The 27,704-nt window shown below is 32.9% G+C and overlaps 3 protein-coding genes across 4 annotated transcripts; 1 reads left to right on the top strand and 2 right to left on the bottom strand.

Moving 5' to 3' along the window:
* Window positions 1–1,769: 1,769 nt before the first annotated feature.
* Window positions 1,770–18,768, bottom strand: LOC140049276 (protein ECT2-like). Its single transcript, XM_072094118.1, has 21 exons — window positions 18,748–18,768; window positions 17,700–17,811; window positions 17,252–17,340; window positions 16,601–16,780; window positions 16,003–16,200; window positions 15,088–15,189; window positions 14,088–14,187; window positions 11,875–11,990; window positions 11,526–11,588; window positions 11,086–11,311; window positions 10,683–10,807; window positions 10,193–10,378; window positions 9,610–9,720; window positions 9,236–9,332; window positions 8,577–8,658; window positions 7,835–8,054; window positions 7,384–7,522; window positions 6,859–7,022; window positions 5,786–5,871; window positions 5,319–5,508; window positions 1,770–4,735 (listed from the first exon to the last, which is right to left on the bottom strand). The coding sequence occupies exons 2-21, from the start codon at window positions 17,782–17,784 to the stop codon at window positions 4,643–4,645; spliced, it is 2,652 nt and encodes an 883-aa protein (XP_071950219.1). The 5' UTR covers window positions 17,785–17,811; window positions 18,748–18,768; the 3' UTR covers window positions 1,770–4,642.
* Window positions 18,769–19,941: 1,173 nt separating this feature from the next.
* Window positions 19,942–23,415, top strand: LOC140049377 (zinc finger HIT domain-containing protein 1-like). Of its 2 annotated transcripts, none has more exons than XM_072094252.1 (5): window positions 19,942–19,982; window positions 20,845–21,009; window positions 21,789–21,969; window positions 22,758–22,820; window positions 23,279–23,415. In XM_072094252.1, exons 1-5 carry the CDS (start codon window positions 19,961–19,963, stop codon window positions 23,298–23,300), a joined length of 453 nt encoding a protein of 150 aa, XP_071950353.1. In that variant the 5' UTR covers window positions 19,942–19,960; the 3' UTR covers window positions 23,301–23,415. The 2 variants fall into 2 exon arrangements, with proteins under 2 accessions (XP_071950353.1, XP_071950352.1); XM_072094251.1 differs by having other exon boundaries at window positions 21,789–21,971; window positions 22,742–22,820.
* A 619-nt stretch (window positions 23,416–24,034) lies between these two features.
* LOC140049376 (pseudouridine-5'-phosphatase-like) lies at window positions 24,035–27,017 on the bottom strand. The gene is made up of 4 exons (XM_072094250.1): window positions 26,911–27,017; window positions 25,802–26,020; window positions 25,277–25,512; window positions 24,035–24,756 (listed from the first exon to the last, which is right to left on the bottom strand). The coding sequence occupies exons 1-4, from the start codon at window positions 26,972–26,974 to the stop codon at window positions 24,577–24,579; spliced, it is 699 nt and encodes a 232-aa protein (XP_071950351.1). The 5' UTR covers window positions 26,975–27,017; the 3' UTR covers window positions 24,035–24,576.
* Window positions 27,018–27,704: the final 687 nt, after the last annotated feature.

The raw sequence follows: 27,704 nt of genomic DNA, 5'->3' as shown, positions 1-27,704 counted from the left end.
CTTTTTTTTTTGTATCTCCATTGAGATCCAGCCACTGAATATACCCACAGCATTGTCATTATTTTAAGTAATTTGCCTTTGGATTTATATATATATATTTAAAGCGTGGTTCCCATTAGCGACGCAACACAAGGACGTAACGCAACGCAAGTGAATTGAACAATCACAAGCGATGGTTACTTCGCTTGTCATTGGTTAAAACGCTTGCGTTGCGTTTACGTCCTTGCGTTACGTTCTAGTGGGAACCAAGCTTAACTAAAATGTATCAACTCATGTCAGACAATATTGCCACAGTATATAGTACTAATTTTAATTTTTGTTAACTTTTTAAATTAGCTTAAAGATGTATTGTCCCTTGAAACACAGAAAATGGAAAAAAAAATATTCTAAATTTAAATTGGCCATATCAAAGTAATATTAACGTTATTCACTTTAAGTCGAAAATTCGAGCCAAAAAGAACAAGTTTACGTAATAAACAGGTAAAATTAATTTGATTACATTTCGTCTGGAAAATCGTCACAAGCGAAAGTAAACAAAGATTTTAAACCACGGGCTAATTAGGATTGTTTACAACTTGTCACGGTTGAGAAGGTGTTTTCACACAGATCGTGAGGAAGTTTTATGATTATGCATACAGAGTAGCCAAACAAGTTATATATATATGTATATTGTAAAAAATCAAGATCAAATAAGTTAAAACTGCCTCAATATAGATGCCCGAAACATGTCGTTAAAATAAATCTATATTGAGGCAGTTTTAACTTATTTGATCTTGATTTTTTTCTATATCCTGCCTATGAAGCTCTTTGATTTATAATATATATTGTAAATACAGTTTACGTATTATGTATTTTCATACAGATCTAATTAATTAATTAGTTTACATTTTGTTCTGATGTTATGTGTTAGTATTTAGAACTTTGTACCTTGATGTTTCTTTGTATTTTGTCTGTAAAATGGATGCACCATTAACTGATAATGTGTGCCACCGATATAAAGGTGATTCCTATGAATAAATGAAAAAAAAAAGCTCTTTGCATTATGAGATATGTTTAGATCGAAAACTTTGACTGGAAGTCAAAGTTATTTTTTGAACAAAAAAACGTCTGTATTTCGATTAAATTATTTTTTTTGGACTAATTTTTGGTGAAAGTTAATAACTATTATGATCCCTCAAAATGACCCACTTTTTCGAAATATAAAAAAATAATTTTTTTGAATTAGTCAAAGGGACAATACATCTTTAAGTATCCGTATCCGTCATTTTATGTTAATTGTGTACAATATAGATGCACCACTTCATGTGTGTGCCACCGATGTAAAGGTGCAATTTCTAAATAAATTGATATTGATAACGTAAACAAACAGCGTAACCACTAACGTAAACAAACAACATAACCACTAACGTAAACAAACAGCGTAACACTAACGTAAACAAACAACGTAACCACTGACGTAACTTTAAACTAAACGCGTAACAATAATAGGCTATTGTAGAAATGTGGATGGTCTTGGGAAACATTATTGAAAGTTATCTTTGACTTAACCGTTAGAAAAATGATCCTAAATTTCTTTCATGAACATTTTCAAAGTCAGTGACAAGGAATTCAATGAAAACACACGCCAATGTCAGGATTTTTTTTCTAAAATATCTTCATGACAGCATTATCATGATTGCTTATTGTCACATCGTTATTAGACCATAGCAGGACAATGTAGAAGGCTCTGTGCGAAATAAAAAAACATCGCAAAATGCTAATTAAACTAATAATAAATATACTTTTAATCGTCATTTTTTTTATTCGATAAATGCATACAACGCTAGATTTTTTAAATAGTATTTCCACAAACCACGGCCATTAAAATATGAATTATTAGGCATACACGTTTAGATTGGTTCTAGTAACACGAGTGTTCAGTAGGGCTATATGGCGACAAGTCCACTAAAGGTTCATTTTTTAGTGCAAATATGAATGAAAATACACTTTTTTTAATACTGTACCCGGGCCACCAATTTTAAGTTTAAAGTACAAATGTAACAAACTTAAGAGGAATGATTCATAATTATTATTCTTACCAATTAGCCTATTATTACAGTATATGTATTTTAAATACAAATAACAATTACATGTTATCAGTTCCATTAATGTTGTGATAACTATACCATATCATTTTAAGAATTATTTTATACAGTACTACAGTATTAATATACATTGACTGAGTTGAATTGGCATTGTAAATCCTATAGTAATTTATTTTAACATTAGTCCTGAAATACATTCAAAACAAATATTTGTTAACATAATTGTTGTCAATCAATTAATAATAATTTTTCAACAAAACGGCACTGTCTTCCGTTCCGTGAAACGGAACAGTATAAAGGAACAAACGAATATGAATTAATTAGGTATTTGTAGTAGACGGTACACCCATTTTCATTTAAATATAATACACCAACTGCACAGTAAAATAACTAGGCCCATTACACAGTAGGTTACAGAAATAAAACCAGTGCCAACAGTTGACAGATTAAGAAGTTTAAATTAAATGTAGTAAGTACTTTGCTGTAATTTTGCATCAATTATTATTATTATTATTAATTTCAAAATAGTTAATTCAACATTTCATTCATTCAAAAGAATTGTAAATAAATAGTATCCTCTTTGGAGGAAATACATGTAAATTACAAAATATCTAAAGGAAGTAAAACAATTAAATAATCAGTTCAGTTCTTAATTGATAGCACACAGAAATAAAAATCATAATTTAATACCAAAAAAACAGGTCATGGTGTCTAAATCCAACATTGTAGACAAAAATAATTTTGTGTGATTGTAAATGCAAAAAAATATAGAGAAATCAATATCACTACGAACATTGAAAGGATATGGTTGTGTGTGGTAGTGCCGTCTATATTTGTCATTCTAATTTAAATATAGCGTACAATATTATTCAACTTTCCTAACCACTGGACATCAAGAAACTTAATCAAATCAGAAGATCTCTCAAAGCCAGACTTTCATGAATGAAGGTCCCAGGTTATTCTTTGATTCAGGACAAACCCCCGACATGTCAGCTACTATCTAAGCATTAATGAATGGGGTAGATGTCCTGATTGGTATTTATCCTAGAACAGTAGCCTAAGGATGATTGTTCATGGGGTAGATGTTCTGTGTTCCATCTTCTACTTTCAGTCCAATTATTCCCATTCTTAATTATGTAAAATAAATAATAATGCTAACTATACAGAATATTATTACTTATCATATTTACAACATTTCAGTTTCTCATTACAGGATTAAACCCCAATCACCACATATATAGATTGTAATTAATAAAACTATCAGTAGGGATAGATAGAATACTACAAGGCGATACAATGTAGGTATGGTGGTCACAGCTTGCCAAGCAATGTTAAACAAATGATCGTGTCCATAGCTAACTCTCCCCTATTTGTTAGGCCATTTAAAAAGACTGGGTGCTTGGCCTCCAGTCATATGGCCTATGTATACAGTTATCTTTCCCAATACCGGACTCTCTGAAAATTCTCGAGACCAGACGTCCCAAATAAATTTTTACCATTAAAAACACATTCCAAATACCAGACTTTCTGGAAAACAAGATATATAGGCCAACCCAAAGGTGTCCGGTATTGAAAGACTTGACTGTATATATTAATTAAAGCCAAATTTGGCGTAGTTGGGGAATCTATGACTAAATGTATGGTTTATAACTGTGTAGATGTTGCCTCTTATTTTAGTAAAATTTGAGTCAACATCGTGCAATTTTGAAACGCAAAACATTCATCTACAAAAATCATCCTGTGATACCAAAACAAAACTTTCTTTTCTTTCACCATTTTTGGATTTATTATTTCAATTTAGAATTCTATAAAAAGAATGTTATCTTCTGAACATAAGTGAGATTATAAAAGTAAAGCTGAATCCAATTTACTGGAAATTAGGTTTTAAAATAAGACTAAAATGTGTGAAAGACACGCCCAGCAACAATATAACTTGAATAATAGTCCACTACCAGTGTGATCCCTATTTACACATAACTGAACTAGTATGGTAGACTTATATCAGGATGTGATGAAATAATTGTTTTACTTTGCTTAATATCGGATATAATCAAAATATTATTTTAGAATCCTTTTTTTTTTATCACACCACCTACTATTATGTACAATGCAAGTAAGACTGACAGTAAAAGTATATTGTCAAATGTAATAGAAATTGTTTACAAATTGTGGAAATGTTATTAAAGTAGTAAGACATTAATCAATGTGCTAAAGTTGCTGTGGCCAAAATAATGTGATGTTCATAATGAGGTGAACATCAAGAGCAACACCACTATTTTCCTGCTGTCAAAAATTGCATAGAATATCGATTTTTCAATTTTTCAAATTTATAATATTTTACTATTTTACAATAATACTTGAAAAACTTTTAATTTAAAAAGATATGATTTCATTAATTGTATAATAATATAAAACATCCCGGTGGATCCAATATTGAAAATTGTTTGATTGAGAATAATATACAGACTTGATAGGATCCACTACAGGTATTCAATAAAGATGTAATAAAACAAGGTGCAAAGACTCAACGGTATCTATTCACAAGTTAACCTGTGACCTCACAACCAACTTGATGACGAAGGCCCAATAGTTGCATTTTTTATCATCTTGGGTGTATGTGGAGGCCGAGAACGCACAGGAGATGACATAACCTGATGACGAGAAGAAGAAGAATAAAATTAAAATGTTATTTATTTCTGTCTTTAATGTGATGGCACTATCAGTGTTGGAGGAGCTTTACTTCTAAATGTCATAATTCCAATTAAACATTGTTTAAATTTAAATGATTTAATGGACTAATATTATCATTAGTTTTGAATCAATTGGATTTTGATTTGCATAAAAATGAATAAAGTAGGATGTAAAGCGCCTTTCTCACAGATGTGCCTGCAATATACCGGTATTATGGTGGCGTCGTGCCGGTATCGTTACTGGCATATACCTTGATGGGGAATTAAATATAACCCCGGAATATAACGGCATTACGTTCTCACAGAATTCCCGTCTGGCATTGCGGGGAATATCCCTAGAATATTACTAGGTCTAAAGCAGGTCATGTCGATGCCGGCATGATGCCACGAGACGACCCGTTCTCACAGAAAACCATACCGGCATGGTAATGGTATATTCACGCAATATTCCTGGCACACAGCTCTGTGAGAAAGGGGCTTAAGTAAAACACATTAAACTGGCACTAAAATATGGTAGAACCTGAAATAAATCAATCAAACATACCCGTGAGAGTGTGGCTACTGACGCCAGTCTGGCACCTGTTCTTGACCTTGGTGTGCCAACTAACGTTGTCACCTGGTCATTTAACATAGGACTGGCGTTTGACAAAGATGACATAGCTCGTTGTAAACGATGCGGCGTTCCTTTCCATGAGAATGTCCTGCCAACCTTTCTGGTTGCCTTCTTTGCTTTCCTATTAAAAATAACAATTACAAGATACAGTACAATAAACTTTTTTCATCTTTTACAACAATTTTAATTTTAAAATAAAGACAAAAAGTATACAGTAACAGAAAAATAGAAAAACTTTTAATATTTCCGGCGCTATTGCAGTTTCGCACCAAAAAGAAAGACTTCAGGGTCACTCACTCCACGGAGAAATCTCATCCCTGAAACTATTTTATAGATTTTTTTTTGTTTTGGATCCAGACGAACCTTCTAACTAATAAACAAATTATATATAAAATTACCTCATTGCTTTTCCAAGTTTACTATTTTCAAAATCACTTTTACTCAATTCAAGTTCCTCTGGTTCAATTTTAAGTATGAAGCTTGCCTTGAAAAAGAAAACAATATGTTAATAATAAATAAATACAGAATCAACTTACCGGTGTGCAGAACTCAAAATATCAAATGTAGGTGAATGCCAGTTGAATGTCGTAGCAGTGATGAAAAACTAAAGCATACTTTAGAATATTATGTGTAAAGCTTTGTCTACACTTTATGTGAAAAAAATATGATATACTCATGGACATGATGATGTCATATCACTACTGTATTTGGGAATATCACTACCACATTTGGGTACATCACACTTTTTTTGTTATCGAACTAGTGTAGACAGAGCTTAAAAAGTGCATCAAACAGATGGAGAATGTAACATTTGCCAGTAACTAAAATTACATTATTTATCCATTGTAGTTAACTGGTTGGATGATAAATGCATATTTTGCTAGATATTAGTGTACTTAAGTTCAGCATACTTTGTGTCTACATAGCTAGTATCAGTGGATATACATATTTTATTTATAGATGTATTGTCTACCAAAAAAATAAAAATTAATAAAAACACACTTTGAATAGTTTACAGTATTTTGTTTTAATTTTATTTTAAGTTTTAATAAGGTTAATCACTTTTGTAGAAAAAAAAATGTTTTCACTTATAAAATAACAAAATAAATGGTTAAATTCAACAAAAGCCAATTTGAGTATATGTTGTATATACATTTTCTTTTCTATTCAATTTTTGGTCAAAGTGGATAAATATTAGGTGACATTAAAATGGCATATTCAACAATAAAATTGTTAAGAATCATTTTTTTCAGGGGGGCAATACATCTTTAAAAATTGTCTCTAATATTGAAAAGCCTAGGCATAATACTAAAGAAATCCTTTGAGCTTTCTTTCATACCATATTGTATGTCCAGAATAAAACCATCATTACCAATTATATACAAATTGGTACAGTATGCTATTCACAAATGATAAAGCAGTGGTAATGTAAAAGGCCCAGTAGAATAAGATTAGAAATAAGTAAACCTACCGAGTTGGCTTTACATGTTATATTTGCCATGTGTTGTGAGAGTGTCTTTAACCATTGTGTTTTACTCTTTTCATCACCAGTCAATGTGAACATAAACAGTCTGTCGGTGCGGTCCGATATTTCCATTGGTGGTTTACAAAGCAATGCAAATGTGTTTTTACAATCTGAAAGCAGTAATAATTTGTTATTGAAACAATGCATTATGCCACTTACATACTTACAGTATGATGCAAGATTTACTTCAAAAAGTTGATGCATAGAAACAGCTCAAAATATATGGAATTATAGATGTAAACTAGTATAAACATATCATATTTAATGGTACACATTTTAATAAATAACTTTTAATAAGACCATTTATTAATAATAGATGGCAAAAACAAAACAACACCTGATTGGCTGTCAGCTTTGAAATTTATTGTATATTTTAATAGCTACAAACTCAAGTAAGCCGTCTCCATCCAATGTAATACGCATATGGAACCGACATTTATAAAGTTGTATTTTTTTAATGCATTTCCTTACCTTCCGTTTCTTTAACATCCAACACTCGCCTTATATGCGATAATGGTAACAATTCAATATGCTTGTAGTATTTGGATGTCTTGCTAAGAGCAGGACTTTTATGAGATGTTGTGCTTGCTTTACTTCTTCTTTTACAGATCTAAAATCAAATAAAATTAATACTAATTGTTCTTCATTGCTACAGTTTCTGTTAATGATTTCATTCTCTATTTTGCTCTATTCCATATGTAAGAGTGTTACTATAGAGAGTAACTAATATACTATAGACAAGCAATTTTATTAGAACTCATGCCTTGTTTTTAAACAATTTTTAGAACATGTTCACCTCTTCTATTCTATTCTATTTTCTATTGGACAAAAGTTCTATTCAATGGTTCTATTACTGCCTTTTTAATGGTTAGCCTAAAGTTTTAACTGATATCTAAAGACAAATATTTTGTTTAAATCTTACCTCTAATAAATCTGTAAATAAAAACATTGATACACTCCCTCCCTTTTCTGAGAAATTATCCCCCTTGCCATGTTCACGATCACCAATCTCTATAGTGTCAATCCTTGTGACAAAGCTGCGATGGGCAGATAAAAGTGTTGGCGGAACACCATCTATTTCACTGATGACGTCAAACATCTGAGTATGCCCTTCTGTCTTGCGTTTATCCTCATTTATATGTCTAGATTTAAACAAATTTTCTCTTCAGATAATTCATCTTTTGTTTTGTCACAAGTTAATGTAGCCATGTTTACATACTCATTTCTCTCGCTTAGCTTTAGCATTCAAGCAAGACACAACATTTGATATAACCAGGTTGTAATATGATTGGAAGGTACTTAAACCTTTAAAACCTGTAGGAGTGACATTGGATGGGCAACAACATGGATGCATGTAAACTGATCATATATGGATATGATTCTAATCAGCTTAAAGGCCAATTTACACAGACGAGCATTAATGGTAAGTGTTAAAACAAAAATATAGAATCTACGCTATTTCTTATTAACATTTACACAAAACGACACAGGTGGTTGAGCGTAAACCCGTTCAGAATATACACAGATTCTATGTGGGAGAAGTTACATGCTTTTCTCGCTCGACTGTGTAAATTGGCCTTAAGTCTGTTATATGTACACTTAACTTTAGTGCATGGAAAGATAGGTTTAATTTCAAACAAAAATGTAAATATATTTGTACTTACTCAGTGACTTGCTTCAATGAATCAAGTGCTCTTTCTAAAGCTGAGTGATCTGGGTTTGACTTGTCTGTCCGCCTTAAAAGATCTTCATAGAAAAAACAAAGAGTGAAAACAATTGTCAACATTATTTTAAACTTAAGAATGCTAAATCACATAAAGATTTTGAAAATGAACTGCTATAATAACTGAAAGAAAAAATAGAAATTATAAACATTAATAACAATATAGTATAAACTATAATAATAGTATTAACATATCCACAAGAAAAAGGTCATATGAGACTATAGAATGTTGCACCTTAAATACAATGTTATGTCAAAATTATTCTGAGCACTGTATTACTCTAGGGCCAGATGTCATATGTACTTGGATTGTAACAAATTAAAAAATCTATGCAAACAAATGCTACATGTTAATTTGTCAATGTCATACTTATAAGCAGTTTCAATCTGCAGATTGTCCCATAAACGCTAGGAAATATAATTATTAAATAAAATATAAAAAATGTTGAGATATTACAGAGATATTAAAAGAACTGGTTTTAAAAACTTCAATTGAAGGTGACCCTTAATGTGTCTGTACTTTACACTGTACCTAGCATGTGTGAATGTATCAATCCAGTTTATTACATTTTATGTGTGAAGAGGCCTTAAATAATTTACCTGACAGTAGCAGGATCATGCTAGGTAACCTTTGAACTGGTCTGATTAACAAGTCTGCTAACCTCTGACGACTGCATTCTGGTTTACTTTGTTGAATCTAAATCAAATTGATCATTAGGAATTAATTTAAAACTATGTAAATTTTGACAAAAATTTATGAAAAAGGTTGACAACGACACAAATATTGATGGAACTAAATAGTACAATTACTAATAAACTATTGTATCATGATACAGTACATAAATGGCTGATATTATATTTTGGGATCACTCATTCTCAGTCTAAAGACAGAGCAAAATAATATTGATGCAATGGATTAGAAGCAGGGACATTAATGTTAATGCAGACCTGAGCTTTTTGATTGTATTTATTACCTTTAAAAAAGCATGAAAGCGTGGTTGAGTCTTCTCACATCTCTCTACAGTTTGTTTGATCATCTCATAGAAGTTGACAAATGGTGGGTATGCCTTCATTATATCTCCAGACTACAAGATAAAATACCAACATTGCATTAATATGAACAACCAAATGTTGAAAGAAAATATACAGCATGTATAAGATAATTTAATTAAGGCATTATGCCAGTATGTGTATGTTGCAAATTCTTCTGTTATTTTAATACCTCTATTTTGAGAATGAAAACATTAAAATAGCAGAAGTGTGTCACAAACAGTAGTTGTATTTTAACAATATCAAGTTAAGCATCACATTCATTACTTAAGTACACGGTGGAGGTTTTGAGGTACTGATTGAATACAAGGGATATTTCGATTTTACATAGGAACTAGTTATGTTTAATCGTGTGCATGCAGGGACATATGGGCATGCTTCTCAACTTGATTCAGTTTTGGTGGATTCTAGGTCCGACAAATGACAGAATAGGTCAAAGGATAAAGGTCATCACAAATCAAAAGTTCCCTAACACTCAGTAATGTTAGAAAGTAGTAGTAGACGTACATGTTTCCCAATAATATTTCCGATACTTTTCTCTTCTGAATAGTCCTTGAGCAGTTCTTGAAGGTCTTCTTTGAGGCGTCGATGAACGTAGTAGATATCTGGAATCTTGCCAAACATGGTCTTGATGTCTTCTTGTGGCAGTAGAGCACCTCCAACCTGATGCTGCTCAAGAGGTTCTTTGAAAATCTTCAAGAAATTACAAGCAGGGGATTTAGATTTTAAATAAAACAGGACTAAATAGAAGTAGTGGCAACTATTGTATCCACCATTATCCACCAAATGCTATGCTTTATTCTGAATTACAGGAAAACAAACTTTCATCTTGTATAACATTCTTACTGCAGGATTAATATGTTTTTCACAAAATTAGATTTTACTATTAATTACCAGAGTTTTTTTTTAAATACAATTGGTTTATCAAACTGATAAGATTTGTTTTCATTTTAGATTGCAAAAATAAACCTATTTAATATACAAAAATGTGATCCACCTTAATAATTGTACTCAGTATAGCTACATAGTTGGTTTCTGTTTGCAGTAGTTCCATCATAGTTTGTTGTCGCCTTGAAACTGGTTGTTTGGGGGTTTGATCAACTTCTACTGGAGTGCACAGTCCTAAGAACAAAATCAAAGACATTAATAATAAAAAAAATATTCAATACCAAATAGGAACAAAAAAAAAAAACACTTTTGAGATCCTTTCAATTGGAAGGCTAATATTCAGTGGAAATCTGTACCTACATCTGTTGAAAGACTCTTAATGATTTTAAAACAAGAACTAGCCAGGCACCCGCTAATGTAGAGTCATTAGTCATATTATTTGTAATAGAAATGCTATAGCGATGGTTTGCAATTTATGGAAACTAGTCTTGTATATTTATTATAAAACTCACCATTCATCATAGAAGCAGTCTCTGGTGTCTGCGACGCATCCAGAACTGACGATGCTGATATCCCTGTCTCATTTAACACGCTTGATCTACGCTTCCGAGGCAACCCTGGCGTTTCCATGTTATCTGTGTCATGGCTAAATTGAGCGATACTTTCACGCAATCTTCGACGTTTTCGAGATTTGGATGATGGGGTTGACACAGAAGTTGATCTTGCTGGTGTTGCCATCTTCAAAATAATATAATTCAGAAAATACTTAATTAGTTTCGTTTGTGTTTGTCATAAAAGTAGAGATAAATAAAGTTCACGCTTAACAGTACAAGTCTTCTCAAAGTCGTAGCTTGGTGAACCAAGGGCTCAATCCGGACCAAGCACCATGAGTTTATAAACACGATGATACAATTTAATCATCATATAATTGTAAACATCTATGAAGTTTTACCTTGTTAAATATGTACATATCAGCATCAGCACATGCATCAATCTTGATACTGCTCCAAAACCACTACAAATTAGAAATGGATTTTATTAATTGCAAAAAAAATTCTTTTTAAATATGCATTGTCCAAAGGTACAAGCACAAACATCAATCAATCAGACTTATGTTATAGCCATAAAGTAATGTTCAGAGGCACTTGGACAAAGTTTCTATGTACAAATGTGTTTTGAGAAATCAACAGAGAATGAATTGTTTAATCTTGATAGATTCTATATAAAATAATTATTATTTAAAAATTATCAATTTCATCAGTAATATTTTAGCATATAGGATATCATTGTAGCTTACGTACCTCTTGTTTAACAACAGTCAGCTTTGGGCGTACTTCAAATGGTAATGACGATAAATTGATATCATCGACGACAATGTGTGTGCAGCATTGATCAGAAGGCTCTGATATAGATCCACCTGTATGAGTACAAATAATTGGTATTGAATAAATTGGTATTTTCTTTTTATTCAATTGACAATTGTAGAGTTGCGTTGAAAACACAATATCATCTATATATAGATGATGGGCTATGTCCGAAACATGTTGTGTTAATAAATTTATATTGAGGCAGTTTTAACATTTTTTGATTTGATGTATTGTCCCTTTGAATTCCAAAAAAAAAAAAAAATAAAAGATTACGAAAAAAGGTGGGTCATTTTGAAGTATCATAATAGTTATTAACTATCACCAACAATTTTTGGAAAAAAAAAAAAAATTTAATTGAAATACAGACGTTTTTTTGTTTAAAAAAAAACTTTGACTTCCAGTCAAAGTTTTCAATCAAAACATATCCCATAATGAAACGCGCTTGTTTGGCTACTCTGTATGCATAATCATAAAACTTCCTCATGATCTGTGTGAAAATACCTTCTTAACAGTGACGAGTTGTAAACAATCCTAATTTAGCATATGCGTAATGCATACTCATGGTTTGAAATCTTTGTTTACTTTCGCTCGTGACGATTTTCCAGATGAAATGTAATCAAACTAATTTACCTGTTAATTACGTAAACTTGTTGTTTTTTGGCTCAAATTTTCGACTAAAAGTGAATAACTTTAATATTACTTTGATATGGCCACTTTAAATTTAGAATATTTTGACCTTCATTTTTTTGTGTTTAAAGGGACAATACATCTTTAAGTTATACCTATGTTTCTATTTTATTAAGCTTATTATCAATTTTGAGTTACATATCAAAAAGACATTGTTTTTATGTAGAAGGGAAGCCCTTTAGGATGTGGGGATTCGGGTGCAGGTCAAGTCGGCCCCAAACCGTCTCGGCCAAAGTCAAGTCGGCCCCACGTCAAGTCGGCCCCAAGTCAAATCGGCCTCAAGTCAACTTGGCCTCACGTCAACTCGGCCAAAAACTAATCGGTCAACTCGGCCACAATAAAGTATGGAACGCAAAAAGTGCTTAATATTATTACGATTCTTACTATCCACGTTTTAAAAAAAATGAAGAAATAAAAAATATAATATCATATAAAAAAATGAACTCATTGCCGATATGAATAGAAGTACCCGCGTGTTACAAAAAAACACGTGCAGGTACCGTATATTAGGAAATCGAAGACGGAGGCATACGTTCCACCATTTGGCCATAGAAAAAATGATCGTACATCGTTTTTGTGCATGATTTGCGTTTTTAAAAAAGGGGAATCCCCCGGTCAGCGAAAACACGTAGCAGTTGTAGATATCGAAAAAGCTGGCAAACGCGCAGGGAGGCTCAGCTACGAAATTTTATTAAACGTAAATAATTAAAGGAAAGTTGGTGAAATCATTCCTATTTCTTTTGCTAAATATATTATTGTCTAAATAATAATATTCATTAAAAGTCAGAATTATTCATAGTTAAAAAAGAAGAAATATTATTTTATCAATCCCCTTCATTTGCACTTTTTGCGTTCCATACTTTAACGGGGCTGAGTTGACCGATTATTTTTTGGCCGAGTTGACGTGAGGCCGAGTTGACTTGAGGCCGAGTTAACTTGGGGCCGACTTGACTTGGGGCCGAGACGGTTTAGGGCCGACTTGGATCGAAACCGGGGATTCAGATAGCTGACACCATGGTAATGACTACATCTTTGTTGTTTGTACCTGTCATATTTTCTTCTTGTATGGTATTGAAATAAATCAAATACATAATTACTTTGATTGAATTGAAATATATATTTATACTGGGTAACCTCTTAAGTCAAAGACTGGTCTCCCAGAGGGCCCAGTTGGTGATCAGTGGCTGTGATGTTCTAGTACACCGGGGTAACCCCCTACTTGTCTCGAAAGATGTACTAGGTTCTTTAAAGTGCACACGAGCTAGATGTGTACACTGGACCTACGGTTTATAATCCTTATCCGAGAAGACTCATTCTACCACCAGAACCATGGAGTGAGTCAGCCTCGAACCCCTGCCGATGTTATGGCTACGTAATTAGGGTTCCACTGTCTTAACCGCTCGGCCACTCACTCACTTCAGATGAAAGGCACATACATACAATTCAGCTGAAAGGCTTACCTTGTTCTGTAGAAATGTCTTGCATTTGTTTTTGTTCTTCCTCAGAAAATCCAATAAAACTCAACACACACTTATGAAAGGGCTTCATCTTATACATCATCTGATAAATATTTATAGAAACATATTCAAGAAAATGACAAAAACAGAAAGTCAGTGATTTCACTTTCACTACGTAGAGATGACAAAAACTGAAAGTAGGGCTTTTTAAGAATTGAAAGTAATTTGTATATGATTGTGACTATTCTGATAAGAAAATCTACAAAACAAATGCTTTCTCTCTACTTGGTGTAATTAGGGACTTTACAAAACATGACGGGAAGCCATAAAGTCAGGACAGCGCTCATATGCATGAGCTTTAACAAAGTGGGCGGAGCTTAGCGTGAAATTCCGTCGTTTTAACTTTTTGAGAACGATAAAGCTGCCATTTTGCCATTTACGGATAACGACTAGAAATAATGTTAATATAACGTTAAATCACAGTTCAAATTACACTTAAACATGGAATTTTTAAAACTCTAAATAACATTTGAACTTCTAATTTAATTGTTTAATGAAATAACATTTTTATTGGGTTAAAATGGCTGTGTTAAAAGCGGCGTTTGAATGCGAGGCCCTAGCTAGGAAGGCTAATGTATCACCAGAGCCAAGCTCTGTAGAAGGCCCAGCGCCACGAGTCAGGTGTGGAGAGAATGTCGGTCGTTGTCGTCTTCGCGCAATGGTGCTTAACTAATAAAACGGCTATGTTGACTGTATATGATTTTATGCTCTAGCGAACACAGGATATTTGTCGTACTACCCTATTTCGTAAAGTCCCTATTACTTTTAAAGACACAATCTTCAAAGTTTGTCAAGAAGATGGTTGAACCATTCTCATATCCAGCTTATTTATATTCAATGCATTAATATGAACTATTAATATTTAATAATACAGTAGCTATACTGTTTTAAAATTTAACTGCAAATAAACAGGTAGGAAGTGAATCTTTGAAAATTAAGTTACCATTTTGTCCGAGAGTGAACTGATGCTGATATCATCACGGTTCTTCCAGGTCTCATGTACCCACTGTTGTGTCATGACAGGAGTTCCCAGACTCACAGCAGCCTAAAACGTAATAAAATTCAGCAAAAATTATTACTTTCTTTATTTATCTTTCACACACACAATGTGTACACATTAACCTGTAATTTAGGAAAGATCTCAAGACTACATAGACCTAATGATTGTATATCTGCAGGCAATTACTTCAATAGCTCCTCAGCTATGAATGAGCTTTCACATCGAGCATGAATTTGATAATCCGTTGTCTAGCGATGTCATTCAGTCAAAAGAAAAAATTGTACAATTTCAGCAAATGGCTTCTTGACCCATCGCTCGAGTTCGAATTAGGTATGGATTAAAATTGTATGATTTTTATATGAACAATCCTATGCTTTACCACTGAATCCATTTTCCACAAAATTTTTCTCAGGATGCCAGATGCTGGATCAAATTTGGCTGTCATGTGAAAGCAGCTTAAGGAAGATAATTATTTTCATTTTTACAAAATCATATTTAAATTTACAGAAAATAAATGTGAAAAAATAGGGTTTTAATATTTAAAAATGATATAACTAGAATAGTCCAATAGATTGTTTATTATAAATGAGGAAGCCAGTTCAGTTTACGCAATATCAATATGCCACAATTTCTCCATCCCAAATATTACAATAATTTAGATGCAACATAATTATATTAGTCGATACCATTTTAAAAATACCAAGCTTTAAAAGGCCTTTCAAGTATGTTAAAATCCCATGGTATTCAGCAGCTGGTATTATTACCTATTTATCTGTCAATTGTCCTTTTAAGTGTGAATACACAGGTCACAAGTTTCAATGACAAATTATCAATTTCAAATTTGATATACTTTCTCACCTTATACTTATTTCCAGAAGGTGTGTTAGCAATGAGATGCGTGACTTTAGAAGTGAATTCTCTACGGACACTGCCTCCCATGTGATGTACAAGCTCTGCCATTCTTTTTAGGAGTTCCTTCTCCAGAAATCCAGTGAAGCAAACAACAAGTTTTGACATATGCTGGCAGTAAACAGGCCTTGAGTTATAGGGAAGTTGCTAAAAAACACAATAATAATAATAATAATTTCAAAGTTTACAGTATCCATGGTCATTTAATAAAATAAAAACCAGGCAGATAAGATACAATCCCAAGGTCAGGGGTTTACTCCTTACCCTGCTTTTAATTCACTCTACAGGCCTTAAATGAGACTTATTTTATAAGCATGATGATGTAACCAATGCAGGGAAAAGTAGTGAAATTTGACTCTTCCCTGACCAAAGTAATCACTTTGCTGGCATTGGATGTGCATTACAAAAATGCTTTATTGTTTACATATAACAATATACATCTAGGTGGTCAGTATACATTTGATGACACCTATAAGCTTTCTGTACCAAAATTTTTGCAATAGATGATTTTCTTTGATTAAACAGAAATGACTGAGATATAACAAACCTGAGCATCTTTCGCACAACTCAAGATAACAGAAGGTCCAATAACACGATGTTCTGACTGCGCTAGTCTCTTGAATAAGGCTCCTTCAAAATTATCAATGACAAACACAGTGTCAAACTGCTCAGAGTGCTGGTAATATTCACTACCATCAGGCGAGTACAAAACAGGAAACTTCAGTTTCTACAAAATTAAAGCATTGACATTAACAAACATTTTGGTTAATAATTACAGGTGGTGTATATGACTCTGTGTTGATTATTAACAATGAATACTTCTCTAATAAACACACATAATAATTATAATAATCTTCTCTCTTTCACAAAAACAGTTAGCAACAATGAAACACAATGTCCTTAACCAATTTCTCATTTTTTTGTGACGATTGTAGACCCAAAAAAGGGTCAAAATGTAACATAATCTATGTGGGGTCGTCATCTGGATTTAGAATCAATGAAAATTGAGTCTGGCAACTTTACCAAACCAAACGTAACAACGTGAATAGTACCTTCATAGGATGTCATAAGTCATCGGTTGTCACAAAATTAAACATATAAAACAAGAAACTACTATGAATCCATAACTCTGTTCACTCTTACTCTTTTCCTCACAAAGCATTTACTTCTTAAATAATAAAAGGCACAAAAATCTTACCTCTAAGGAACGTGCAAGCTCAATTTTATCAGCAAGTACTTCACCAACAACACAAATACGAACATCAAGTGGTATCATTTCTTCTTCACCTGTGATAAACATTTACATTCAAATCTACTATTTTATGTATATATTTATGAAAGATTGAAATTTTAAAAAGCTGTTTTAAAATAAATCATATATCAGTAATCACTTTCATAAACTGTAAATTGAGAAGATTTATCCATAATTGTGTAAACTGGGTCATAGACAACTAGGAACAAATGTACAATTGTAAGCTAGTGCAACAGTGCAGTTTATCTTGGTCATTGAATTTCCCGGGTTGACTGATGCGGAATGAATCCTAGCCAACCTAGGACATAGATGATACATCTCTGCTTGTATCTTTCTGGCTGTTTGATATTCTCACTTAATTACTATGTTTACTAATCTCTGCATGTGAACTTACAATGATCTTCTTGAACTGTCTGGTCACCTTGACAAGCATAACTCATGTCAATTTGAGACTCTTGCGCTAACAAAATGGATGACATCTTTAAAAGTTTACTTATCCTTTAGATCTGAAAATATGAGAATACTTAATAAGTGTAAAATACAATTATGTTCATTCAGATGTACAGTAATTGTGGTGGGTGACCCACTAAGCCTAGGCCTATCTAATTATTTGGGCCTCCCACCCTTTTTGGAAAAGAATATTAATAAAAAAATTGTCGAGGGACACACAAGCTATGGCTTTAATTTATTGCCATGGCTAAAGATACGGTACCGTATCCCAACTTCCGTTTGCTAAAGGTACGGTAAAATTGCATTACGTCATAATCAGCCAATGGGGTGTGCTGGTACGTGTGTGACGTCATCGTATAAGGACTTGGGATTTTTTTTCATATCGCGAAAACAGTGATCAACCGGCGGCTTAACATTTTCTTTATGCTTCATTTATCGCTATTATCCCAGTCGTGTGACAAAACTAAATGTAGCCTAGGCCTACGTCTGTTATTATTGATAGGCTAAAACATGTTGATTTTAATTCTAGAATACAGAAATTTACCGTTTCAAAAGAGGCCTACTACGTACTATAACCATGCTATAACCTGTAGTCTCGGTATATGAGTTTGTTTGCCAGGCTGGGGCCAGCTGCATGTGTGTGCTGATTTCTGTCACTAAGACCTGGGGCTAGGTCTATTGTCTAAGTCATAGTATTTGAGGGCCCCTTTATTGTCCGCATTTGATTTTTGTTTATGGTCACCATCTGTAAACAAAGTGTATTAAAAAATATAGGCCTAAAGTAAATAGGCCATTTGGAATAAAAATAAAACCCTCATACTCATAGTGTAACTATGGACGAATGAACACAACTTCCAACATTGAATTATAATTCCTTTTTCTAATTTGGCTATCAACATATTTCTACTGTAGTGTAGTGTATAATGGTTTATAATGAAATAATATTTGAGATTGAGTGCATGCTTTAAACGCTTTATGTAACGTCCACAAACCACATGATCTTGCTCTATTACTACAGCATCAACGATTCTGGATTCAACATATTGCTAGGTCTAGCCCCGAGGCTGAGTCACAGAATCATCAGCGCACACATCCATGCAACCTGGCGCCGCCGATAGGCATTCTCTACAGATGCGATGTGAAAAAAAATCCAAAGTCCTTATACGATGACATCACACACGTACCAGCACCCCATTGATTGGCTGATTATGACGTAATGCAATTTTACCGTACCTTTAGTAAACGGAAGTTAGGATACGGTACCGTATCTTTAGCCACGGCATTAATTTATAAGTAAAAAAATAATACATTTGTAATTTGTAACATTACAAAACAAAACATTTTTTAAAGACTTTAGTAGTAGTATAGTAGGCCTGGCCCTACCTACTACCTAACTAGTCTGCTAGACTCTCTAGTAGGAGATAGGATTAGCCTAACTAGGCCTACCTAGGCCTAGCCCTAGTCTCTGAGTGAGGGGCTAGCTAGGCCTCTAGATAGGTAGGCCTAGCCTAGGCCTAGTTCCAATTAGCCCTAGCCTACCTAGGCAGGCATGGCATTGTCTGGAGCAGCTGCCATAACAACTTGTAGGGCCTAGCCTAGCTAGAGAGGGCCTCTAGCTAGGGCTACCTACCTAGCCTAGCTAGGCCTCCTAGACTAGCTAGTTAGGGCCTACTAGGTAGCCTATCAGTATCTATCCAAAAATGTTTAGTGTATAGGTAGACCTAATATTCATATTGCTAGTCAATTACCAAGTATATGTTATATTATAACATTTTAGTGAGTAAAATAAATCAGTTTCATCGTTAATGTACTTACAATTATATAAAATGTTAGGCCCAAACTTCAGCACCATCAAACTTGATTTCCTTGACTTTTGTTCTTTCAAAAAATCCGCTTAGCCGCTAGGCCTGTGATTATGCTATCTCACCTCTGATTGGTCAGAGAGGCAATACACATAAAAAGCAGTAATTGTACAAAATACAATACAAGCTTTAAATGATTATACACAATAGACTGTTATCATTTTTCCAATTTATATAGTTTTACTTATTTATTACACATAATTTATAAAGAAATTACAAGTAGTTTTATTATTTGAAACTATTCAAACTTTCCCTGTCCAATTGGAAACCGCGTTTTATTTGTCCAATCCAATCAACTGATTTAGCTAGAAGCAAAGAGCAAAACAACAAAGCAGACGACAAAATGGCTGATAAACGTGAATCGGGTATACGTAAAGATATTTTGTTTTGTAACACACTTATTACTATAAATACAATATTGTTTTAGAAATAAACACTAATTATTCATCATGGGAATATCAAAGAAATGATTGTCTTATTCTAGGCCCCTTTTTAAAAATGTTTTTGACTAGCCTAGCTAGGGTAGTAGGCTCTCGCTTCGATCGCACGCACTCAGCAGTATCTCGGCACTCTCTCTCTACCATACCATTACCAGGCTAGGCTAGACCTAGGGGATAGGCTACTATGTACTAGGCCATATAGTGCCAGGCTAGCCCTAGCCTAGGCTAGTAGTAGGCCTAGTCTCGAGTCCTAGGCAGCGTAGGTCTATTCTCATGGATGGCCCTTCCTTCTTTTGTTGAGTGCAGGCCAACTTGCGTTGCGATCATAAATATAATATAAACCGTCTCGGCCAAAGTCAAGTCGGCCCCACGTCAACTCGCCCTCAATTCAAGTCAATTCGGCCTCGCGTCATCTTCTCAGATATATTAGGTAGATATTATTAGATTAATACAGTAAAATAAAAAAATATATAATACTAATAGGCCTAGGCCTATATTAAAAATTATTTTATTCTTTTTGCAATTCGCTTCGTCTGCACATTTTGCGTTCCATACTTTAATGGGGCCAAGTTGACCGATTAGTTTTTGGCCGAGTTGATGTGAGGCCAAGATGGATCGTCGAGGAGGGGAGAGAATAATCAACAAATGCGCTTTATGTAGACATAATATTAATAATATTAATACAAGGCCTAGACCTACTAGGGCATTGCATAGGCCTATCTCAATTTTTAAAGTTTAGATCATACTCATAGCTAAATTAAATATTTTGTTTTGTGTCATTAAAAAGGGCGCATCAGAGACCAACAGCAGCGCCGTATACTTGATAAATTTACCCGTGCCAAGCGGATGAGAAAGCAGCTTGATGCACTGGAGCAGGACAATTTCCAGGAAGATCCTCAAGCTAATCTTGTATTACTCAAGAAGAAATTACCTCAGTTTGATGAAGAACCAGGTATTTTTATTGTTTATTCTTTTGAACTCTTAATTTAATCTGTTTTGTTATAGTTGGTTTTTGGGTTGTTGGAATTTATAAGTTTATACCATATTGATACTTTTGTTGTCAAAATATGATAAAGATTCGTTGAGTACTTTTGTATTTGAATAACAAACAGAAAATCATTCCAATAGAAAACGTTTACAACACAATGCTCAAAATACTCCGAAAAAACTATACTCAACAGTAAAATTTTTCAAACTATTGTATTGAACCTTTGGCATGATAAGGTATGATTCATATACATTATTATCATGATCTATTATAGGTAATTGAGCTAATAAGGTTGTGTGCAATGACTTGGATACTTAATCAAATGCTGATTGGTTGATTCTAACTTGTTAACAAGTTAATTTATCAAATTAAACTAGGTTATTTCAACCGGAAAGAGTGTAACCTTTCCAGTGGGTTAGCTGATATTCAGAAGTTCTCCTTTTCTTTCCATCAGAAATGTGTATGTAGGGTTTATGTATCTCCTAATCTTATCTTTATTCTCCAACATATTCCACTAGATCATGTTAGGGTGGTTATTCTATAGATCATTTTAGGTTCACATAAATTACTAGCTTGTTTATCAAAAGTGATGTCAAACTAGCTATTGTGAAATCGGAATAGTTTTAAAATGTTGCAAGAAAAATATGTCATTGTTGGTAATCAAAACACACCAACAAAAATATATCCGGCACTATTAGTATATTTAATATAAAAATTATCAAATGTTCACTTTACACTTACAGCATCAAATACACCTAAGAAAAAAAGAAAAACAAGAGGAGACCATTTTAAACAGCGATTTCGCAAGACGTTCAATATGCTATTAGAAGAGGAACAGACAAGTAACATGCAACCAAATACCTACTTCACAGCTGGTGTATCGCCATCAACTCTACCTCAAAGGCATTTCTGTAATGTCTGTGGATATCCTTTTGATATTGTTTGAATGTAGAAATGATAAAAATCCTTAATTGATTGATAAAACAATAATAAATAAAATGGACCCAATATAACTAAGAAACTTACATGAATACTGATACTGATATTATGTTATTGTCTATAGTAAAATAAATAGAAATTCATTTGAAATTGGCATGAAATACAAAAAAAAAATATACTATACAAATTCAGAAGATTACAACTAAATACACAAATATACATTAAAAGCTAGGTTATGTATAATACATACAGATTAAAAGCTTGTGTCATAACATTTTTAAAACTATTAAAAATACAATACAAAAAGGAAGAATTACCACTACACAACAAAATAATATAGTACAGATTGCATGGGTAGTAAATAACCTTTACTAAAGTTTTTTCTAATCTATAAATTTCAATATAAATTTTTGTTTTCCCATCAGTGTCTGTTTTACTACTGTACCTACCACTCAAGAATCACATTACAGTGAAATTGATCAGAAATAACAAATAACTTTGTTTCTACTTTCTTCTCCACTGCACCATTGCTAATAATTATAAATTAATTGCATGACTGTGTGCAGTATCGACATATACTGTATTAACGAACATAACTTTACCATCTCTTCTAATCAGTCAGCTAGGGCTAGTTTAGTTGGAAAATTATCAAACAATTAGTATTTTATAAACCAAGTACTGAACCTGTGCAGTATATGGTCTGGTTTACAACATGACTTTTATATGATGAATTCTTTTCCTTAACTGCTGTTCACATTTCCTTCAAATTATACTTGTGTTTCATGTGGTGCTAGATACTGTTGTGTTAAATGTTTAGGAACTCATCAAGACACAAGGTAAGAATATATTTTACAACAAGAGCAATCGGAGAGTTGAACCCCCGCAGCCGGAGTAAAACAAGAAAAAGGGTTGAGAATCATGATAAAGATCTGGCTTGTATTTTTGACAGATGGGCTAAGTAAAATAATAAAAAGTGGTCCATTTTATTAGGATGCTGTTCCGGGTTGTCTGTGACCACATATCTATATGTTTATAACTGTCTATTTAGTAAATATGCGTCTTTTAGTTTTTACGTTATCCAAACAAATACAAATAATAACCTAGGTAGCGATAATAGCTCACTATGATAATATACTGTACACATAACTTGCTGCGGAAATGCATAAGAAACTCTGAAATATTACATAACACCAAAATAATTTAATTGTTACTTTATTAACATCTTTCCAAATTTAAAATATACATTACATACATGATAAAAAGTACTTACTATAAATTGGTATTATTTTTGCAGGTGTCTTAAATGGACAGTGTGAGACAAAGACAACTGTATAATGGAGCACAGTATGATTGAAAAAAGACATTAAATATTGGTCATTTTTGCTCAATAACCGTGCATCTCAAAAAAGCATATGTATATTAGAGAACACACAGTTATACAAATGATGATGATGACAATTTCCATCAAAGCATAAATAGAAAATATGAAGTTTTGAAAGAGGAATTGATGTACAGGTCTTACATGTACTTTTGGTCAGTCATTTTTCAGAAGGGAAATTTAACACCAGTTCATGAATTATTACTGTATTTGAATAGATTTTTGTAAAAAATGAAGGAAGAATAAATTTGGAATGCATACATTACTGTACAGACCTCCTAACTTGGAAAAATTAATATTGGGAGGTTTTATGAAACTATAGAGGGCTCTATAATTATAAATCAAGCCATAGAGTGCGCTATAAAAAAATCCTAAAAATATTGGCAAGTCTAATACTTGCCATAGATGCTGTACCAACTCATTATTTAACTTATTAAACATATTGCAGACCGAAATTAGTATGTTTTCTATTCTCTCATCAATATCTAGAATAGTAGAAATTATAAGAGATTTTTTTTGGTTGTCAAAAATATGGTAAGAAATTGCATTTTTTGTGGGAGATGACTCAAAATATCGTGAGCTTTTCGGCAATACCGAGTGAGTTTGGGAGATCTGCTGTAATTGTAATAAAAACAATCTGTAACAGTATTTATAGTTATACATATTTCATTCATATTGTATAGATAACTTTTTATACTTTGCAATCCATGTGGAAAGTTAGTGCAAGTGCAAGACAATTTCATTTAGAGCTAACCTCAAAATGTAAACTATTAGTACAGTACATCTTGTCACCTTACGAAAAAATATATTAATGAATTATAATCTTGTTATTTGAAATTAAGAATACAGTTGTTTCGAAAGTGTCCTGTTCAAGTAATTGCGAGATTTCATTTTAGGATAAAGGACGAAAATAATAAACGGAATGGTGTATTGGGCTTATACGCATCAGCAGATTATTCTTGAAGATAAAGCTCACTTTACAATTGGTGCTTATTTATTTATTTTCCTTTCTTGTTGCAATACTGTATTAGATAATACAATACAGCTTAATTTCCTGTCTAACCATTATGCATTTGCAACACCAATGAAGTTCATCACTCTCATTACAGCCAATGTTCATTTTTAAATTTAAGGTGTAATTATTATAAATATTGTAATTAAAAGCCACACTGTTTGTTAAGCCTAGAAATAAAGTAGTCAGGCAATAATTGTAATCAACTGTCATATGCAGGCAAGCCCCATTCTTCTGGCACAAAATCCTCAAGACTTTTCAAGCGCATTTGTGCATCCTTTGACTTTGATTCATCTAATCGATCATCCGGAACAATGATCACATGCATCCCTGCAGCTCTTGCTGACTTGACACCATTTGGTGCATCTTCAAATACAAGTACCTGGAATTTGACAGATAAAGTTTTAGTTCAATTTTAAAGTATAGAGAAAATAGCATACATGTCAAGTTTGAAATTGTTGCCGACGTGATTATGACCCTGCCTTCCAAACCTCAAAGCCAACTGGGTTGAAACTTTCCTAGGCTGAAATATTCCTAATTCATTAACATACTCTCCACAACATTGTTGTGGCCTAGGATTGGTGATTTTAGGCATGGTAAACAGAATTTTGAAGTTTTAAAGTAATTTTGAAAAAAGAAAAACTGAGATTTGTGAAAAAACTTAAATGTGAGGCTAGACATACTGTATATGCAATAGACCTTTTCAATGTAAACTAAACTTTAAACTGGATTCGTAAAAACCTAATCACAGTATAAATCATTTACAGTACTTACTGTAATGTGTCATACAGATTTGTTATCATTAATTTTGGATTGTTTAAGGCTTGGTGTTATGACTAATTGTTTCAGTTTATATTGTTAATTGTTCAATTTATCATCATTATATAAACAGACTTTCACACCTGTTCTGGCTTTGGGATTGGTGCTTCAAATCGCTGTAGAGCAACAGTATAAGCAGCTGGATGTGGTTTGCCTTCCTTCACCTCAGAATCATCACCACAGCACACTATATGATGAAACAGCTTAAACAATTCCTTATGGTTTGTTGTCTTTACATCATAAATCTTTGATGCAGAGCCAGTCGATACTGCAATTGGTATATTGCTTTGATGTAGATGTCTTACAAGTTTCTCAGCTCCTAGATAAAACAGTTATTGAATCATGAATACCGTTTATTCAATATTTTCCTGTAGTGATTTCCCCCATGGGATAAAATAAGCAAATACACTACAGTATATATAACATTTCAGTGTCTGTCACAAATTCAACCTCTGGATGCTTTGTTATGAAAAATTATAGAAATTCAAAACCACTTATTAAATTTGCTTCATTGTTAACCAAAGTGGGCCTTGGATAAGAACCACTGATTTTAGTGTTCTTAAGATTTGTGATCCATGTATACAACATCTTTGTTTTTGATATCTTACCAGGCATAAGTGAACACTGTGGAAAAACATTCCTTTGCTTTTCTTTAGCTTTTGTAAGAAATTCTTCAACTGTCAACGGCAACTGTAATGAATCAATAGCTATCTTAGCGCCCTCTCCAGGCTTCCGACCCATACTTTGCTCTTTAATTTCCCATGTGTAAGCTTTACCATATTCAGAACAGAGTTCTTCAAAAACTATTGTATACAAACGTTCTGTATCTGAAATAATACAAATATATGGGTGCTTAAAAATTTAAAGTCGCGTGATCTTGTTTAAGGTCAAGCAATGAGCATGTCGGATGACCCGGTGTTTCACATTACTTATTAAACTTACCGTAACATTTCATCAAACATTAAGTGTAAGTGAAAATGAAGTTTAGTGATACACCCCACCACATAAAAAATGTAAATATACCTCCTGGTTTCAGATAAATATATCTTTTTTTTTTTAATTACTCTAGTCCGAGGCCTACTCATGAAAGTTCCAACAGGTTAATGTCAAATGTTAAGGAGACTAGGGCTGTTTAATTTAAACCAGCAGCTAATTTGGCACAGTTAACAGTAATAGGAAGCCCCAAACATTCACTCTGACTAAATCTTGTTTGGCCAACAAATACTATTAAAATAAGTTTGGCTTGTTTGTGCGCAATTTGAATCAAAATACTCGATTGAAATTGCAATGTTATAATTTTATTTTTATTGTTTCATGCTTGAAATTAAATAAAAAAAGTATTAATGTCAAATCACGCAAATTGTTCATGCACATCAATATGAGCACTATGATTCATGAATGTTTTCATTTTGAAAGCAAAACATTCATTAAATTAATTGTATTAGACCTAAACGTTTATTCAGAGCTCAAATACAAATGTTTAATTTACATAAGCATAGATATAAATACTGTAGTTTGTCAAACCGAAAAGCGACCGAAACGCTTTACAACAAGACCGAAATGCGTACAGTATGATTTAAAACAGTAAGAATGATACGCGGTTATTGAATATCTGGTTTAATAGGCCTAGCCCAAGCCTACGAAAAATAGCATATTATATTGACTATTCAATGCACACTAATATCAAATAAGAATATTAAATGGGATTTATAATTACCAATTAACAAACCATCCATATCAAATATGACATGACTTATTTTAGGCCTCTGAAGAGCAGACATTGCCTTGTTTGTACTTTTTGAATCTCACTCTGCACTCTGCTGTACCAAACAAAAACATACAAGACAGAAGGGGAAAGCACCTTATTACGTCATAGCAAACCAGAGTGACGCGCTTATGCCTGTACATAAATAACAGGATTTTCTTAAACTACTGATTTGTTTTAAATATATTCATCACTGGGACACCAGTAGCCAAATACGTTGCAAATATACCGATTTTATATTTTCCATGAAACAGATATTTCGCTACCAATTTAGCGATCAAGGCACAATAATACTTAACTTAATTACGTCATCTACTGTAGTAGGTCTACAGTCAAATAATAATAATAGTAAAATATTAGAAGCTATTCAATACAATACATGAGGCACCCTCTAATGTAAAAGATCAACCAAATAAAACACTGTGGCTCGTATTGACCGCGAATAAACCACCAATCCCATCCCATACACATGCACAATCCTATTTGCATACTAACAACAATTGATTTTGACGTGTGGAAATATTATTTTCATCAAAGGCAGCATAGATGGTTATTTCGTTTGTTTTATGCGGAAAAATTCATATTATCCATATCATCGATCGTTGTCGTCCTAATGTAAATTAGACTGTGCTATTTTAAGTAAATACTTTAGTTTTTTTTCAGAAGACGGTTGAACAAAACAATCGAAACCTTGAGACATCCTCAGTTTGGAAACACATGGTGATGTACCACCGCAAACCTAACTT

Source organism: Antedon mediterranea, chromosome 5, assembly GCF_964355755.1.
Source record: "Antedon mediterranea chromosome 5, ecAntMedi1.1, whole genome shotgun sequence".
NCBI classification, from domain to species: domain Eukaryota; kingdom Metazoa; phylum Echinodermata; class Crinoidea; order Comatulida; family Antedonidae; genus Antedon; species Antedon mediterranea.
This window is presented reverse-complemented; position numbering and strand designations above follow the sequence as displayed.

Excerpts from the sequence above, each read along its gene's own strand:
- LOC140049276 (XM_072094118.1), bottom strand. The coding sequence starts at position 17,784 with ATGTCATCCATTTTGTTAGCGCAAGAGTCTCAAATTGACATGAGTTAT. Across the intron at positions 11,991-14,087 it reads AGACATTTCTACAGAACAAG|GTGGATCTATATCAGAGCCT; the intron begins GTAAGCCTTTCA and ends GTACTCATACAG. Across the intron at positions 11,312-11,525 it reads ATATGTACATATTTAACAAG|ATGGCAACACCAGCAAGATC; the intron begins GTAAAACTTCAT and ends ATTATTTTGAAG.
- LOC140049377 (XM_072094251.1), top strand. The coding sequence starts at position 19,961 with ATGGCTGATAAACGTGAATCGG. Across the intron at positions 19,983-20,844 it reads GGCTGATAAACGTGAATCGG|GGCGCATCAGAGACCAACAG; the intron begins GTATACGTAAAG and ends GTCATTAAAAAG. Across the intron at positions 22,821-23,278 it reads GGAACTCATCAAGACACAAG|GTGTCTTAAATGGACAGTGT; the intron begins GTAAGAATATAT and ends TTATTTTTGCAG.
- LOC140049376 (XM_072094250.1), bottom strand. The coding sequence starts at position 26,974 with ATGTCTGCTCTTCAGAGGCCTAAAATAAGTCATGTCATATTTGATATG. Across the intron at positions 25,513-25,801 it reads ACAGTGTTCACTTATGCCTG|GAGCTGAGAAACTTGTAAGA; the intron begins GTAAGATATCAA and ends TGTTTTATCTAG. Across the intron at positions 24,757-25,276 it reads CAATCCCAAAGCCAGAACAG|GTACTTGTATTTGAAGATGC; the intron begins GTGTGAAAGTCT and ends GTCAAATTCCAG.